At 40.5% G+C, this 16,775-nt stretch overlaps 1 protein-coding gene across 1 annotated transcript in view; it reads left to right on the top strand.

Annotated features, from left to right (window-relative positions):
• Positions 1-16,775, top strand: part of COL15A1 (collagen type XV alpha 1 chain) — a 208,371-nt gene that overhangs the window by 114,097 nt on the left and 77,499 nt on the right. The window contains exons 13-17 of the mRNA XM_077809195.1: positions 2,166-2,228; positions 5,158-5,193; positions 5,706-5,840; positions 9,134-9,202; positions 16,044-16,088. Of these exons, the coding sequence (XP_077665321.1) occupies positions 2,166-2,228; positions 5,158-5,193; positions 5,706-5,840; positions 9,134-9,202; positions 16,044-16,088 (348 nt within the window). The remainder of the gene's footprint in view (positions 1-2,165; positions 2,229-5,157; positions 5,194-5,705; positions 5,841-9,133; positions 9,203-16,043; positions 16,089-16,775) is intronic.

Below are 16,775 nucleotides of genomic sequence, written 5' to 3'. Positions count from 1 at the left end.
GTGGACGTCTTCAGAGAACTATCCACAATGACTCCAAGATCTTTCTCCAGATTAGTTGTAGCTAAATTAGCCCCCATCATATTGTATGTATAGTTGGGGTTATTTCTTCCAACGTGCATTACTTTACATTTATCCACATTACATTTCATTTGCCATTTTGTTGCCCAATCACTTAGTTTTGTGAGATCTTTTTGAAGTTCTTCACAGTCTGCTTTGGTCTTGACTATCTTGAGCAGTTTAGTAACATCTGCAAACTTTGCCACCTCACTGTTTACCCCTTTCTCCAGATCATTTTTGAATAAGTTGAATAAGATTGGTCCTAGGACTGACCCTTGGGGAACACCACTAGTTACCCCTCTCCATTCTGAAAATTTACCATTTATTCCTACCCTTTGTTCCCTGTCTTTTAACCAGTTCTCAATCCATGAAAGAATCTTCCCTCTTATCCCATGACAATTTAATTTAGGTAAGAGTCTTTGGTGAGGGACCTTGTCAAAAGCTTTCTGGAAATCTAAGTACACTATGTCCGCTGGATCCCCATTGTCCTCATGTTTGTTGACCTCCTCAAAGAACTCTAATAGATTAGTAAGACATGATCTCCCTTTACAGAAACCATGTTGACTTTTGCACAACAATTTATGTTCTTTTATGTGTCTGACAACTTTATTCTTTACTATTGTTTCAACTAATTTGCCCGGTACTGACATTAGACTTACCGGTCTATAATTGCCTGGATCACCTCTAGAGTCCTTCTTAAATATTGGCATTATATTAGCTATCTTCCAGTCATTGGGTACAGTAGCTGATTTAAAGGACAGTTTACAAACCATAGTTCCACAATTTCACATTTGAGTTCTTTCAGAACTCTTGGGTGAATGCCATCTGGTCCTGGGGACTTGTTACTGTTAAGTTTCTCAATTCCAAAACCTCCTCTAGTGACACTTCAATCTGTGATGATTCCTCAGATTTGTCACCTACAAAAGATGGCTCAGGTTTGGGAATCTCCCTAACATCTGCAGCCGTGAAGACTGAAATAAAGAATTCATTTAGTTTCTCTGCGATGACTTTATCGTCTTTAAGTGCTCCTTTTGTATCTCAATCGTCCAGGGGCCCCACTGGTTGTTTAGCAGGCTTCCTGCTTCTGATATACTTAAAAAACATTTTGTTATTGCCTTTTGAGTTTTTGGCTAGCTGTTCTTCAAACTCCTTTTTGGCTTTTCATATTACATTTTCACATTTAATTTGGCAGTGTGGCTGAGTTTCCCCTTTTTTTCCCTGTTCTCTTTTGTTCTCTTTGTTTCTTCTTTCCTCTCCCCACAGTTCTTCCTGTGTCTGTCCCATTCACAAGGGCCCCGAAATTCCCTTCCCCATTCTTCTTTCTTCCTTTCTCCAGGAGCCCCCTCCAGTTTCACTTAACATGTGTTGGGCCTGTCTGTGGGAACAGTCAGACAGCTCCTTGCAGGACTGGGGATTGGGAACAGGGAAAAGGGCCTAAGGGAGGCTCTAAATTATATTGGCTAGAATGGTCACTCCTCCAGCTGGAGATGGCTAGAGTGTTGCACACTTGAGCCCCATCCTCTTCCACTGTGGCCACAGCCACAGTCCATCTCAGGAATGCTGCTTATGGGTTTTTTTCTGTCCAATGTCCTGTATAAAAAAAAAAAAATTGTAAATGGGCTTTTTACCAGTTCCGTGCCATCCAACGATTCCCTGACGTCAGGGGAATCCCTAAGTGCCATATTAGGGTGGCTCTCCACCCCATTGGCACTGTCACTATGGTGCAAAGGGGTAAGAGTTGGAGTCCAGGATCTGGCCCGTGAAGTAGAGATGCCAACATTTCCAAGTAGACAGAAAACTGGATCCTGCACTCCTCAAACACTTAAACCTCTTGCTGATTGCATGAAAAGCAGAATCAGGACCATAATAGCAAGCAATATCAGTCCTTACATGAAAGTTTTTTCTCATTAAGTATTAGTGTCACTCTTCAGTTGCATACAGACCAACACATCATAAATGAAAACTCAGAAATACAAATCACTAGAATAGGAGGTGACTAAGGCATATTAGAGTTTATTTTTTAAGTTGTATTAGTTCAAATAAATTCATTTGGGCAGGGTATTTTCTTTGTGATTGGGGCAGGTGCTTATATCTACTGGCATTTGCAGGGACCCCAAGGACATCCTGGACTTGATGGAATGGTTGGCCCTCCTGGAAAGAAAGGAGAAAAAGTAAGTTTAAAATCTAAGGGCTCAGTTCTGCGTAAAATCTTTGTCGCTTCTGAGCTGCAGGAAGCCCTGAATAGTTTACTGAATCCAGCTCCTAATGCTTGGTAAAACGTCTGAAATGGATGTTTGAACAACCTTATAATGTCCTGTTGCATCTAGTCCTATTTTATTCAATAGATAATGTACAACAATTCCATGTAATTCATCCACAGAAAGGCAGAGTAATAATTGGGTTTATGCAAGTAAAGTACATGGGGCAGGTGAAATCCACCCCTCCAGCCAAGAGTGGCCTATAGCTGCAGCACAGCTCCCTGCTGCAGATTTTCCGCTGCATTTTTGTGGGGCGCTAGATCACTGGAACTACTTAATTGTGGATTCTATAGTCCATTCTCATCTTCACCTTCTGCCCTGGCCTATGTGAGGGCAGGTGTAAACCACCTATACGGTGCCAATGTTGCCTACATTTGCAATTTTGTCATGAGTGTTGCAGTATTTGGTGTTTTCTTAAAGGTGGTGCTCCTGGAGCAGAGGTGGGCAAACTACGGCCCATGGGCCACATCTGGCCTGCGGTTCCATCCTGCCCGGCCCCTGAGCTCCAGGACAGGGAGGCTAGCCCCTGGCCCCTTCCCCGCTGTCTCCCTTCCCCTGCAGCCTCAGCGTGCCGTGCCGTCAGCGCTCTGGCCCGCCACTCCTGCTGGGCAGTGCAGGCAGTGTGGCTGGCTCCAGCCAGGTGGTGGGGCTGCAAGCTCCCGCTGCTCTGAGCAGCATGGTAAAGGGGCAGGAAGGGGTTGGATAAGGGGCAGCAGGTCCCGGAGGGAAGTCAGGGGACGGGAGCAGAGGGCGATTGGATGGGGTGGAGGTTATGGGGGGGCAGTCAGGGGATGGGGAACAGGGGGCATTGGATAGGCGTGGGAATCCCAGGGGAGCTGTCAGGGGGTGGGGGTATGGATGGGGGCGGGGCAGTCAGAGGACAGGGAGCGAGGAGGGGGTGTTGGATAGGGGCTGGGGTCCCGGGGGACGGTTAGGGGCGGAGGTCCCGGGAGGGTGGGTCATGGGACAAGGAGTGTTGGATGGGTCGGGGATTCTGAGGAGGGCAGTCAGGGGGCAGGGAATGGGAGGGGCGGATAGGGGGCGGTGGCCAGGCTGTTTGGGGAGGCACAGACTTCCCTACTTGGCCCTCTGCACAGTTTCGCAACGCCAATGTGGCTCTCAGGCCAAAACATTTGCCCACCCCTGTCCTGGAGTCAAGTGATTGCATGAGAATCTCTGTTTTCATTAAAATCAAGTAAGTTTCTGTCCCTTATTGTTGCAGAGAAAATCTGGAAAATGGGACCTAAGTGCACCATAAAGGCTCAAAAAACAGAAGGCAAAGAAAAAGAACCCCAATATTTTCTTTAAAAAATCTCAGGATATTTAAGCCAGTCTCATGATTTTGTTGAGGCTGAATCATGAGTTTTGAATATTTAGGGTTGGCAATACTGTGGTACACATGGGGTGCTCTGGCCCCCTTTGTGTGGCTACTCCAGTAATCCCCACACCAAGCCAACATGGACCAGAGAGAGTTAAAATAAGTTCCTTGTTCCAGAGCTCAGGCATCTTTGGCTTGATCTTGTGTCCTTTGTAGTCAATGGCAAAGTTCCGGTTGACTTCAGTAGGGCAAGATCAGTTCCTGTGGGAGGGTCCTGAGAAGAATAAAGATGCCTGGTTACAGTAAATTAAATTAACCTGCATCTCAGATTGTCGGGTGAAAGTCTGGAGGGGAGAGGGGTTACTTGGAAGAATGCCATTTTCATTCAGAGCACGTTCCTCAGAAAGAGGGATAAAGCCAGTTGGCTTGTCTTTCGGAGCCTATTTTCCTCACTGTATGAATTTGATAAGAATTAAATTATAAATGAAGCTCTCTGCATGCTACAGTTGCTCAAAGAACAGTCAGTGCACAGCAGCAGCATCAAGTCTGCCAAATCCATTCCCATCTGTCGAGAGTAGTTTTACATGCTTCCTGTCATTCCTTTTTCTAACAACTCATTCTTTATTTGTCTGCTGTTGTTTTATCATTGGTGCTTACTCTATCGGTTGAGTGCTCATATGTCAAAATGCCCATTGTCTGTTTGTGTAGGGCCTATAGTATTTGGCCAGACATTATATGTATTGCTATTAACTCAGCGATTTTTTCCATTCACACTAACTGTTTTCATACTCTGGGTTTCTGCCTATTCTGTAAACTGAATAGGAAGAGAACGGCAGGGAAAAGAGATGGAGTGTGAGAGAGGCTTCAGCAAAAGCTGAGTGCGGGAGAAGAACAGATGGATGTCAATCCATTGTAGAGTACATAGGCAGGCTGACATTTGCAGTGTCTGACCTGTGCCATTCAGAGAACACCGAATACAGGAACTCTGCTTGTGTATTAAGGTTCCTATATCCCTTGTCAAACACAGAGATCTGTCACAGATCGTGTGTGTATCAGAAAATCAGGTTGCTAGATTACCACAGTGGAACCATAAAAACATCTGTAGCAGTGTTAACACTCTGTGACTGGGCCATACTAACAATTTGATTGGGATCAAATCCTGCTCCCATTGCATTCAATGAGAATGTTCCCATTGACTTCAATGGGGTGAGGATTTCACCCTTGATATTTGATTCTGTGTGGTCCAAACCTCTAAAACCTGCTGCAATAATCAAAATACTAGATTGCTTCCTGTCTACAAACCACGCTGGAAGTGCTAGTCATTTGCAGATGTAACTACTCAACTGAAGGTTGTTTTTTTAACCAGCAGCTTTAATGATTATTATAAACCAGCATTGTGACCTCAGTAAATTCAACAACAAAGATATTCACTGAAACCTAAATTAAGCAGAACATATATCTGTGTTCTCTATGCCTAAATCATTTAATCCTGCTCAATTAACTGGCACTGGTTTTATTTTACAGGGTGATCAAGGTCTACCTGGTGCAGTTGGCCCAAAGGTAAAAAGATCAAACTTTGTTTATTTTGAAGTATAGCATAACAACATCCTTCAGGTATAGTGTGTCACCCATAGTTTGGCATTGTATTCTGCCTATCAAAAGTTTCCTGAAAACAGTTGAAAGAAAGCAAAGATAAAGCAGATTAACAAAATGAAAATATTTGTAATATTTCAATATTTTTTTGCCCAGCGCTTGAGAATCAGGGGACCTGGGTTCTGTTCCCAGCTCTGACTACTGACCTGCTTTGTTGGGGCAAATGACTTCAGCTCTCATTGTCTCCATTTCCCATTTATAAAATGAGGCAAAACCTACATCACAAGGATGTTGCAAATCTTAATTCAATAATTTTTGAAAAGTGCTTTGGGTTCCTTGGGTGGAAGAAGTCCAGAAGATTATTATTCTGCAGCCTAATTAAATCAGTGAACATAATTTTCAGTCAGACAAATCCTGTAATTATATCTACTTGTTATAAATGTTCAGTAAAATCATATGTTGTTGCCCTTTTGCTTTAGGGAGATGCTGGAGATATTGGATCACCAGGCCCAGAAGGCCAGGCAGGTGCTGATGGGCAGCCTGGAAAGCCTGGGCCTCAAGGACCACCAGGACCACCGGGGCCACCTGGCCCAGGCTATGGGTTTGGATTTGAGGTGCTCTTCTACTAAAAGAGTTAATTGTATATACAAAGTTATTGGTTTCAATGGAAGGACAGCATACTCATTAACGCTTTTCATGTCTAACTATCTTTAAGACAAATTTGATCAAACTGAATACTGTCTATAAAGTTTCTCTTCAGGTTTACTTTATTTTCTCCCAATCTACAGATAAGTTGTTCGCTGTTTTTTATCTCTGTGGAACTTAGCCCTCTATTTGGCAGTAATTATTGTTCATTGGTAATTGCTTTCTTTAACTTACTTTTATATAAATATTTAGTGATCTTAATACCAACATCAGAATTGTTGTTGTGCTATAAGCTAAAGCTCTTATCACACAATTTTCACAAATTAGTAGTTTATTTTAGTGTGTAAATAATTTATAGTGTAGACTTAAATATATGATGACAGCTGCTGTTGTGCATTAAACCTGAGCTTCGGGTTCTGCTTTAACATGCCAGTTTTCACATGCTATCATTTTAGAGGCCATAAGTTTGGTATAGGTGGGTCAGTTATGCAAGCCTAAAAGACACAAAATGCAGAAATTTGGTAGTGACCTCATGCGGTGTAATCCTGAATAGGAACATTTTCTCACAAAACCAAACAAATGAAAATTGAGACATTACATTTTATTCATGCATATAGTGCCTCCTCTGTTTTAAAATTTGAACTCACCTAGGGCTCAGTTCAGTCCTTTATCTGAAAACAGTTCATAGTGCAGAAAAATATCGGAATCTCAGCACTGTGAGTGAAACACACTGAGGTAAATTCTGTCTTCCCTTTCTGGCAGACTTGGGGTAGAGGATCAGGCTGTGGTAGGGTTTTAAACATCCATATTTTTGCTAAGGTTAAAAGGTTGGCATTTAACCTCCATCTATGCCTATGTATGGGTCACCCTCTCTCTCCCTGTTTGTTTGGCTGTTCAGTTCAAGAACGGCTCTCTAGCTAATTTTTTTTTCTGTATAGGACATAATATACATCAGACCAGTAACCAAGATTAACTTTATACGAGGAATAAAAAATGTTTGGCTGACAATTTGCAAACATCTTATCCAGGATAGAGTGGAGACCTTTAGAACTTGTCAGTTTTATCTGAGATATATAAATGTGGTTCCCTCAGTGTTTGCATTGTTCCTTTATACTTCCCTATACTTACTCTAGGAAATACATTGAATATGCTAAATACGGAGGTTATGTCCTTATTTAAGGACAAATTCTGATACCCTTATTCATACCTTACTCCCCAAGTAATTCTATTGAAGTCAATGGAACTATTAATGGACTAAAGCGCTACTAAACCAGAATAAAGATACCAGAATCTGGCCAGTAGATATCTCAGGCAATGCATTAGTTTTTAAGGAGCACCACTGTATTTGTTACTAGGGAACCTCTTGGTTCAGGATGGGATGAGGACAGTTAGGATCCAGTTATGGCCATCCATGTTCCAAACCCCAACATAAGTCAGAGCCCCTACAGGGGGCTATGCCTTATGCCAGGTAATTAGGAACTCCAGCTGGAAACTAGGACCATCAACCCCTTGAGAGCTGGTGAAGTTTGAGAGTGCTCTGTCTCAATCCCCACACGATCCCTGGGAAGTTGACATAGACTCCAGCTTTGCCCCTCTAGCCCAACCGAGAGGTCTCTTGTGCAGAGGGAATTTGCAGCTGGCTAATTAGGGCCAAATTTTGCCTTTTTCCTCCCCCTAAGTCTGAGTGGTGTGAAGTTGCCAGAATTGCAGGAGATAATCAGGATTGGGGCCCCATTGCATTGGCACCATACAGAGGTGTAGGAAGGGCTGGTTCCAACAACATAAATTGGCCAGCCAGCTCTGAGCTGGAATAGCAGAACTGTATTTGTTTAATCATAAGCCAGGAAGATCAGGATGATTGTCCTTTCCCCATGTCTAGCTGGAAATCCCATCTAGGAATAGACTTGCTGATCCTGCATGATCATTTTGATTCCTCCTTCTGCCATCTGAAGACAATGCTGTGCCTGTTCTCAAGTTGGTATGCCAGTTTCATTAGGGCAATCTGTTTATTGCCCTAAGCATGTCTCTTCTGCAAAGCACTGCTTTCAGCATTTGATAGCAACTGTTATTAATTATGTGCCAAAACTGAGCTGCACTGGGGAAAGAAAGAGACAGGGTTTGCTGGCCCTTGTGCTTGCCAAAAGAACAGTCTGTATTACAGAAGGTACCTGGTAAACCTAATAAAAACACATGAGTGTCAAAAATGACAGTGTGTTATATAAAATAGGCATTAGGCATGGTCTTCGATGGAAAAATATTGCCACAAGGAGACCAATTAAAGCGCAATGGAGGCAAGGCGAAGGAACGTGCAGCACAAGTGCATTCACCTTGGGAAGTGAGCAAACAGCTAAACAGTTCAAAGCTCATCATCTCAATAGAGATTTCATTTGATATTTGATGCCCTTTGACTTACAGTTTGTGGAAAGAAGGAAAAAAGGGCTCCGCAGCATTCAGCTTTACTTTTCTGCCCTGATGGTGTGGAGTATAAGTGAGGTAGAAACAGACTGAGAAAAAGTGTTGCAGTCTCCCCTGTTGTAAAATTGGCACGTATCTAAAGAAAATGCACATTTCCTTGTAATAGAGATCTGCCCTCTGCTTCAGAGAGCCTTTCCCCATGTATGGACATTGCTGTTCTCTCAGCTCATGCTCATTTCAGTGAGCCATGTGAATCGCCTTTTGCATCCACAGTAATTGCAGGCAGGAGCCCAACGTTCAATTGTGAGAGGAAGAAATAACTTTAGTTCTTGAATCATAATTAGGCTGCTTGGCAAAATGCCTCCAGAGCCTTCTTTGCCAGAACAGATATAAATGTTTAAGCAATTTAGCTTTGAAAATTAATTACAATACACACAGCTATACAAAGCAGCATAATGCTTTGAGATAGTTAAATGACAAAACACAAATCCTACACCAGAATTTAAAGTATTACAAAGTACTCTTGAAAATGGAAAGTTGCTTTCACTCCATTCTCCTGTTTTTTTCAATGTGAAATAATGCGGAAGGTTGATAAAGTGACAAACCTATCACGCTGCGAGGTTCTCAGTTGACACAAAGGATCACTGTGCTGTTCCCACATTTGAATATAGCTCACCTCTAATACTTAGCAATGAACTGACAGAAAAATGGTTTTGGAGAAAAATTTAAAGTATATTTGTTTTTTCTTCAATGTCTTTGCTTTTTAAGATTCAAGTGAAAGTCCTGATGTAAAATGGATGTGAGGGTAAAATGTAACATTCTGTGATTCTTTCCTCTTTCACGATAGGACATGGAAGGGTCAGGGAGCATCAGTTTGTTGAGTGAACCCAGAGTTCCAGGATCAAGAGGGCCAAATGTAAGGTTTTTGGCTTGGTTTTTTATTTAGTTTTCAAAACAAAAAAAAAATCATTTGAAATATACTCCTCCCATTTTATATTCTGTCTGTCTGGAAGACTAGAAGACTTTGGGTATTTTAACTAGTTCATCCATATTATATTATTCTGAATTATGCAGAAACAGTCTATTCTTTCTGTCTTAAGAAAAATGTGGAGTAGAGGACCTCGATCTGTCTCTCACAGGTGAAATCTGGAGTGATTCTACTGGTTTTGATTGAGTAGCTCTAGATTTATGTTGCACTAAATTATCAAGGTTGTTGCCCAGAAAATCTGTATAGTTTTTATGTAATTTTTTGGGACAGTTGATTAGTTTATATATTTTCTGATCTGTTACAGTTTTAAAAGTTTATGGGGTTAAAGTGCAGGTTTTTTTTCACTACCTCGTTATCTGCTCCTTTCCGTTAGCCTTAATACATACTTTTTTCTCACCTAAACATTTCAAAAAACCCAAAACACTTCTCCTTCCTCCCTTTTTTTCCGCCAGCCCCACTATTCAAGCTGCCTAGTTATGCAACCTTGATTTTTAAATTAACAAACTTTTCAGGAGAAAGAATTATTGTGTAAAGGTCAGTGAAAGGGTCTGCTCAAAGTGTAGGAGCTGTCAAAATAAAAATAAAAAATAAAAACCCCCAAACAAACAATGTTAGGCTGTATAGAGAATGAGAGAGGAAATAATACTGAAGATTATTATAATGCCATTACTCAAATCTATGTGTGCCCACACTTAGAATACTCCTATCAGATCTGGTCATCCTGTCTCAAAAAAGAGGTATTCAAAAGAAAGGGGTACAGAGATGGGCAATAAAAAGGATTAGAGGCTGGGACAAGGTTCTGCATGAGGAGAGATTGAAAAGATTGAGAGTGCTTAGTTTAGTGCGGAGATGAATAAGAGTATACATGACAGTGAAGTATACAAAATAACGAGGAGAAGGTAAATATACCCAGTTTCATAACTCAAGGTTAAAGGAACAATCAGTGAAGTTGAAAGGCAACACATTTAAAACAGAGAAGAAAATAATCATTTCACACAATGTATAGCCAACCTGTGGAACTCACTGCCACAAGAGTGAAGTCAAAATATTGTCAGGATTCAGAGTGATTGTACATTTATACAGATAATAAAAACATCTCTAATTACATTAACTAGGATACAATCCTTTTTTAGAATGAATGTGACACTCTTATGTATCCTGGCATAAGCCAACCTGTGACTGATTTCCCCTCTGGGTAGTTTATTCCACAACTGACCACTAATGTGTTTCCTGCAGCTTCTTTGAAACATCTGGAACGGCCCACTGTCCGTAACAGGATACTGAACTAGACAGACCACTGCTCTGGTCTGGAATTTCAATTTCTATGTTCTTCTTCTAACTCCCCTTGTATCTCCTATAATTTAGCTTTTACCCCCTCTGTTCCATTTAAATTTGTTTTACAGAGGTCTCGAATGACCAAGTGCTGATTGTCTAAAAGCCTCTTCTTCTGTCTCATACGCCTTTATCCTTTTTACTCTGCAGCCTTTGACATTGTAGACTTCAGTATCCAGGGTCACTGTCTGCCTACTGTGACCACTTCTTGTTTATAATCTCCAAGATACAAACTCGGGGAGTTTGTGAAAACTCTTCTACTCCCTCTTCCATACCCCACAGGCTGGATTCCTTTATTTTCCAAAATTGCTTTCCTGAATTCTAATACTTTTTTGCTGTTGTGCTGTTCTGTAAACTCTGTGAATTCAAAATGAACAATTAAATGAAATTGACACAAATTCACTGTTTCTCCAATGTTCAGAAGCAGACTCAGACATGCTTTCCGTAGTGAAATGAAAGTAAGTCTTTAAAAGGGCAATTCAGTGCACCACCATATGTGGTACCTCAGCTATGATTGGCAGACCTGTGAAACACACCACTTGGAATGACACACTGGGTTAATGTTCTAGCCTTTCACTTTCAGAGACCTAACTATAAATTCTGAGTTGTAGGTCACATAGAATAATTAATCAGGGCATTTGTTTATATCACAAAGTCATCATATGTTTGGGCATAATAGGATGTTTCTGCTTAAAAACAGTTGAAGACTTGAAGAGTAGGGGATATTGCAGGTGGGGACTGAAGTGGATTGAGAATGCTGCACATACCTGCCCTCCCTGTGCTTGGTTTCACAGCTGTGTTAGTTGCTCAGTTTCATGAGCATTGCACCAATAAAAGCAAACACGGGACCTAGCGGTTATGTCGGCTTTTTCCCATTCTGATGTAAGCTGTAGAGTTCTGCACAGAGTTCACATCACAGACAGTTGGGTTTTTTTGGCGTATTTGAGCCAGATTCACTCTGCCTAGAGCAGGAAAGTACCAAATGCCCCTTACTGAGCCAGTCAGGGCTGGAGCATGGTATTGTTTCCTCCATCACTCTCCCTAGAATTTTTGCCAGTCTGAGCAACTCTAAAATCTATCAGGGACTCCATTGGACTGCTCTCAGTCGGGGTGCACTGATCAGTGTGTTCCCAGCCACCTTGGTCATGCCTTCATTATAGCAGTGCCACCAACGATTAACGCTGTGTTACCTGGTGGAGGGCAGGTTTCTGCCATTTCCCACCACCACAGCTGCCCTCTTTGCAGATTTTGCTCCTGTGCATTCCCTCTGTCCGAAGCCAGCATAACTTTGGGGGAAGGGACCTGGCCCCCCAGCCTAGAGAGATTGCTGAATGCTGGAGCCAACACTGTGTTAGGGGCCAGTTTTAAAAGCCAGGGGCTGAAATGATCTGATGCTTCACTGATGATGCTGAAACATCACTTGACCCAGGTTTCATTTTAAGAGAGTGCATCATCTCTTTATATTCTGTTTTAAACAATAAGAGTAGCCAAAACTATCGTATTTCAAAAATAAAAGCCGCAGCCAGACAGCTGAAATAAGCAAGCAGCCAAACTTGCCCCTTCTGAATTGTCTACATGACACCTTTACTCTGAGTTGCTTTCGGTGCAGGTGCTATTTCCAAGTTAGTCTGCTGTAGCCAACAGATAACATGTTTTATTGATTTTGAACAAAACTCTGAAAGTTTGCTTTCCCTGTTGTCCACATTTGCTTTCCATGCCTTGGGTCAATAAAGCAGACACCAGATTTCAGATATATGCTAATACTGCAGAAAAGCTTTGCCATCGTGAGCTACTTACATCCTATAAAACCCCTAGAGGTTTCTGCCCGTGTTAAAAAGAAGATTGTCTGCTTCTAAGAGGATTTTAATTAAAACAAGCTATTAGGAAGTACATTGGGTTTGTTTGTACCTCATCTGTTCTGTCACAATCTCTTTAGATGGGATTGTAATTTCTGAAAGAGACATTGAACAAAAGATTCATATTATCATTTTATGTGTAATTTATAGCAATAATTATAAAACAGTGACAATCTGCTGTATAGTTTATATAAATCTTTAATTCAACCTTGTATTAAGAAATTGGTAGTTCTGTTTAAAGCGGTGGCGCCAAGTATATGTGGTGAAGAGGGCTGAATTCTGTTTTTAATTATAGTCCGTGGGCTGGGCTATAATTTTAGGGCTCTCTACTCTTCCCTCCCATGCCCAATATTAAAGGTTGAATATAGCTTTTATGTAATACTTAAATATTTAATTAGGGTTGTCGATTAATCGCAGTTAACTCAAGCAATTATCTCAAAAAAATTAATTGCAATTAATCGCAGTTTTAATCATACCGTTAAACAATAGAATGCTAATTGAAATGTATTAAATATTTTGGATGTTTTTCTACATTTTCATATATATTGTATTCTGTGTTGTAATTGAAATCAAAGTGTATGCTATTTTTTATGACAAATATTTGTACTGTAAAAATGATAAACAAAAGAAATAGTATTTTTCAATTCACCTCATACAAGTCGTGTAGTGCAATCTCTTTGTCATGAAATTGCAACTTACAAATGTAGATTTTTTTTTTGTTACATAACTGCACTCAAAACAAAACAATGTAAAACTTGTCTGAGGGTTTGGCTGAACAAGAAGTAGGACTGAGTAGACTTGCAGGCTCCAAAATTTTACCTTGTTTTATTTGTGAATGCAAGTTTTTTTACATAATTCTTCATTTGCAAGTTCAACTTTCATGATAAAGAGATTGCAGTACAGATTGCACTACAGTACTTGTATTAGGTGAATTGAAAAATACAATTTCTTTTATGTTTTTACAGTGCAAATACTTGTAATCAAAAATAAATATAAAGTGAGCACTGAACACTTTGTATTCCATGTTGTAATTGAAATCACTATATTTGAAAATGTAGAAAACATGCGAAAATATTTAAATAAATGGTGTTCTATTATTGTTTAACAGTGTGATTAATCACAATGTTTTTAATCGCTTGACAGCCCTATATTTAATTGTTCAGTGCCTTGTTATCATATTCAACTTCACTTTCTTCACTCTGACCCCTTCTCCATTGTATCTGCTCAAACGATCAACAGTGGGACAGTTAATGTTGACATCCAAGTGTCATCATTGGGCTGTAGAGCTGACACCCCATTGAGATGAAGAGGCAGGGGAGTTCATGCCTCTGAGTCATTGTTTCAGTCTGTCTGCAGACTCAGAAACACAGCACTGCATTGGTTATACCTGCAAGGGCAGCTCTGCATTCAGAACGTTAACAAAAGCAGCTGTATCTGTAAATGTTAAGTCAGAGAACCCTCTCTCTCCGAAGTGTCTCAGGATACTATCCCCAATTCTATGTGACTCTGTGAGATTTCACTCCACCTCAAGTACATTCCACAGCCTTTTGTAGGAATGTGAGCTTTGACTGTCACTCAGTCACCAGCTGGAAGTAGGTGTTACTCAAAAACTCCTTGGGTTTGACTCCCTACCATATGTCTGTAAATCTGGTTTAAGGAAAACATAACCGTATTTTAATCTGTTCCATTCAGAAGGAACTTCTTTTGAGACAGTAGATGATCTAGTGTGGATCAGGACTGTATTGTAAAGCATACATGAACAGGAACTGAGTTAGGGCTGTGCTGGCAACCTTAACTTGATCATTTCCTGACTTTTGCGTGTCTCACTTTGCAACCTTGGAATTCTTTTGTATTTAATTTTGTGCATTCTTGACAAAGGAAAATGAAACAACAAAGACTTTGTGTTATGTTTATCTATTTGCTAGGCACCAGTGGAAAGCTCTGTAATGCATAATATGTGCAGTCGGTGAGAAAAGTGCTCCTGCCTTATTTCATGGTCTCCTTTCTATGGGCTTATCTACACTTGAAATCCTACAGTATCACAGCTGCACTGCCTATGCTGACGGGAGGGGTTCTTCCCTCAGGGCAAGTCTACATTAGAAACTTGCATCGGCACCTACACATTTACTCTAGAGCTTCTGGTGAAGATGCTCTAAGCCGATGGGAGAGAGCTCTCCCATCAGTTTCATAACTCCAGCTCAATGAGAGGAGGTAGCTATGTCATCAGGAAAGGCTCTCCTGAGCTGTCCACACCAGCACTTAGGTCGGTATAACTATGTCACTCAGGGGGGTGGATTATTCACACCCCTGAGTAATGTAGTTATACTGATGTAATTCTGTAGTGTAGACCAGGGCTAAGCATAGCTAATCCAGCTCTCCACGAGGTGGTAGCTAGGTTGATGGAAGAATTATTCCTTCTACACTATGAGTTAGGTTTGCTTAACTATGCTGCTCTGGGAGTGGATTTTTCACACCCCTGTTGGAAGTAGTTAAATCAACTTAATTTTTTAGTGTAGACCAGGCCTCTTTCAAATGGAAGAAGGCTGCACTCTTTTGGCACCAATACTTATCGCACTGGAGAAGGCAGTGCAATCTCACTAACTCAAGAGAAACTACCTAGGAACTTTCCTAATCTTAGTCCAGGTCTATACAAGAAAATTAGGTCATATAACTACATCCAACAGGGGTGTGACAAATGCACACCCTTCAGTGACACAGTTAAACCAACCTAATCCATGGTGTAGACAGCACTCGGTCTATGGGAGAATTCTCCTTTCAACCTAGCTATCGCCTCTCGGGGAGGTGGATTACCTGCACTGACAAGAGAACCCCTCCCCTTGGCGTAGGTAGTGTCTTCACTGAAGCACTAATTGGGTGCAGATGCACTGCTGCTGGGGTATTTTAAAAGTAGACCTGCCCTAAGCTTTCAGAGACAGCAAAAACAAACAACCAATGGCAGTTTAAGTGGTTGCATTACAAAAATTCAGTGCATATGCATAAAGTAGGGTTTTTTAAATGTTTATAATGTTGACAAATCATAAGCAGTTTTCACCAGAACACCAAAAGTCACCTCTGCAAGATAGGGAATACTGTCACTTCCTGCCAAATTTTACATTTTACCATCTAACACCACTTCCAGCCCCGGGCTGCTCAAAAAAAGGGTCACAAAGATATGTTTTATAATAGGGAAAGTATATTTCTTTTTATTCTCCCCAATCTTAAAAATGGCAACATCATTTTGATTTAAACTTTTCAAAAATACTGCTCCCAGGCTGAGAACATACCTCCACAATTTCAGCCAGTTAGGTAAGTGATTGAAAAAAATTATAAGCAACTCCTTAGAATGGAAACACTTGGGCAACTTTAAATATAACTTATCACTATATACTCTGCCTATTACAAGAAAATATTAAACAGATAGACTTCAAAATATCTTAAAAAAATTTGCATTTTAATTCTTTCTGTTGAAACTGCTACTAAAAGACTTTTCCATGGTTGTGATTGTTAGCTTGTTTGTTACTGAGAAAAAATTAATATGAAATTATATATTGATATATCAGTAAACTCAGAATACTTTGTAGGGTCCTGTTGGGGAGACTGGACAGCGTGGGCCAATGGGACCAAAGGTAAATGATATAACAAACTACATTTGAAAGCCAGCGTATTTTTGTATTTTCCATTTTCGACTTTGGTTTGCCATATTTAGAGTAATTCAGGTCACTTTTGCTTTTGTTCTTTTGCACCAAAGCTTTCTCTTTTTAAAAAACAAACAAAAAAAGTGCTTTCTGACCAACATTGACATGTCCTAAATACCATGGGCCAAATTTTTCTTTCAATAGCAAGGATGTAATTTTGGGGTTTGCTTTAATGGCGTTATTCCACATTTACACCAGAGTAGTGAGAGCAGTATTTTGCCCTGCATGCTTTGCTAAACATGTAGTTAAATGCTATATGTAAGGCCTTTCATTTCCAAATTGTATTTATTTATTAATTTTCCAGGAATTTATCAGTTTTTATTTCAAGAATTTAAAAACGGGTGAAAATCAATGCAAAAAATTAACATCATGGTTTTCCAGGTAAATATCAGGTTTAGTATTGGGGTTGGGAGGGCAGAAAGAAAGCAACAATTAGGCTATGTCTACACTACCACTTATATTGGCAAAATTTATGTCACTCAGGAGTGTGAATATTCCACTCCCCTGAGTGACATTAGTTACCCCAACATAAGCGCTAGTGTGCACAGAGCTATACCGATGGGAGAGCTGTCTTCTATCGGCACAGAACGTCTTCACCACACCAGCTGTATGGTACAG

This window comes from Eretmochelys imbricata, chromosome 2 (assembly GCF_965152235.1).
Source record: "Eretmochelys imbricata isolate rEreImb1 chromosome 2, rEreImb1.hap1, whole genome shotgun sequence".
NCBI classification, from domain to species: Eukaryota; Metazoa; Chordata; order Testudines; family Cheloniidae; genus Eretmochelys; species Eretmochelys imbricata.
The sequence above is the reverse complement of the archived record's forward strand: the minus strand, read 5'-3'. Positions and strand labels throughout refer to the sequence as shown.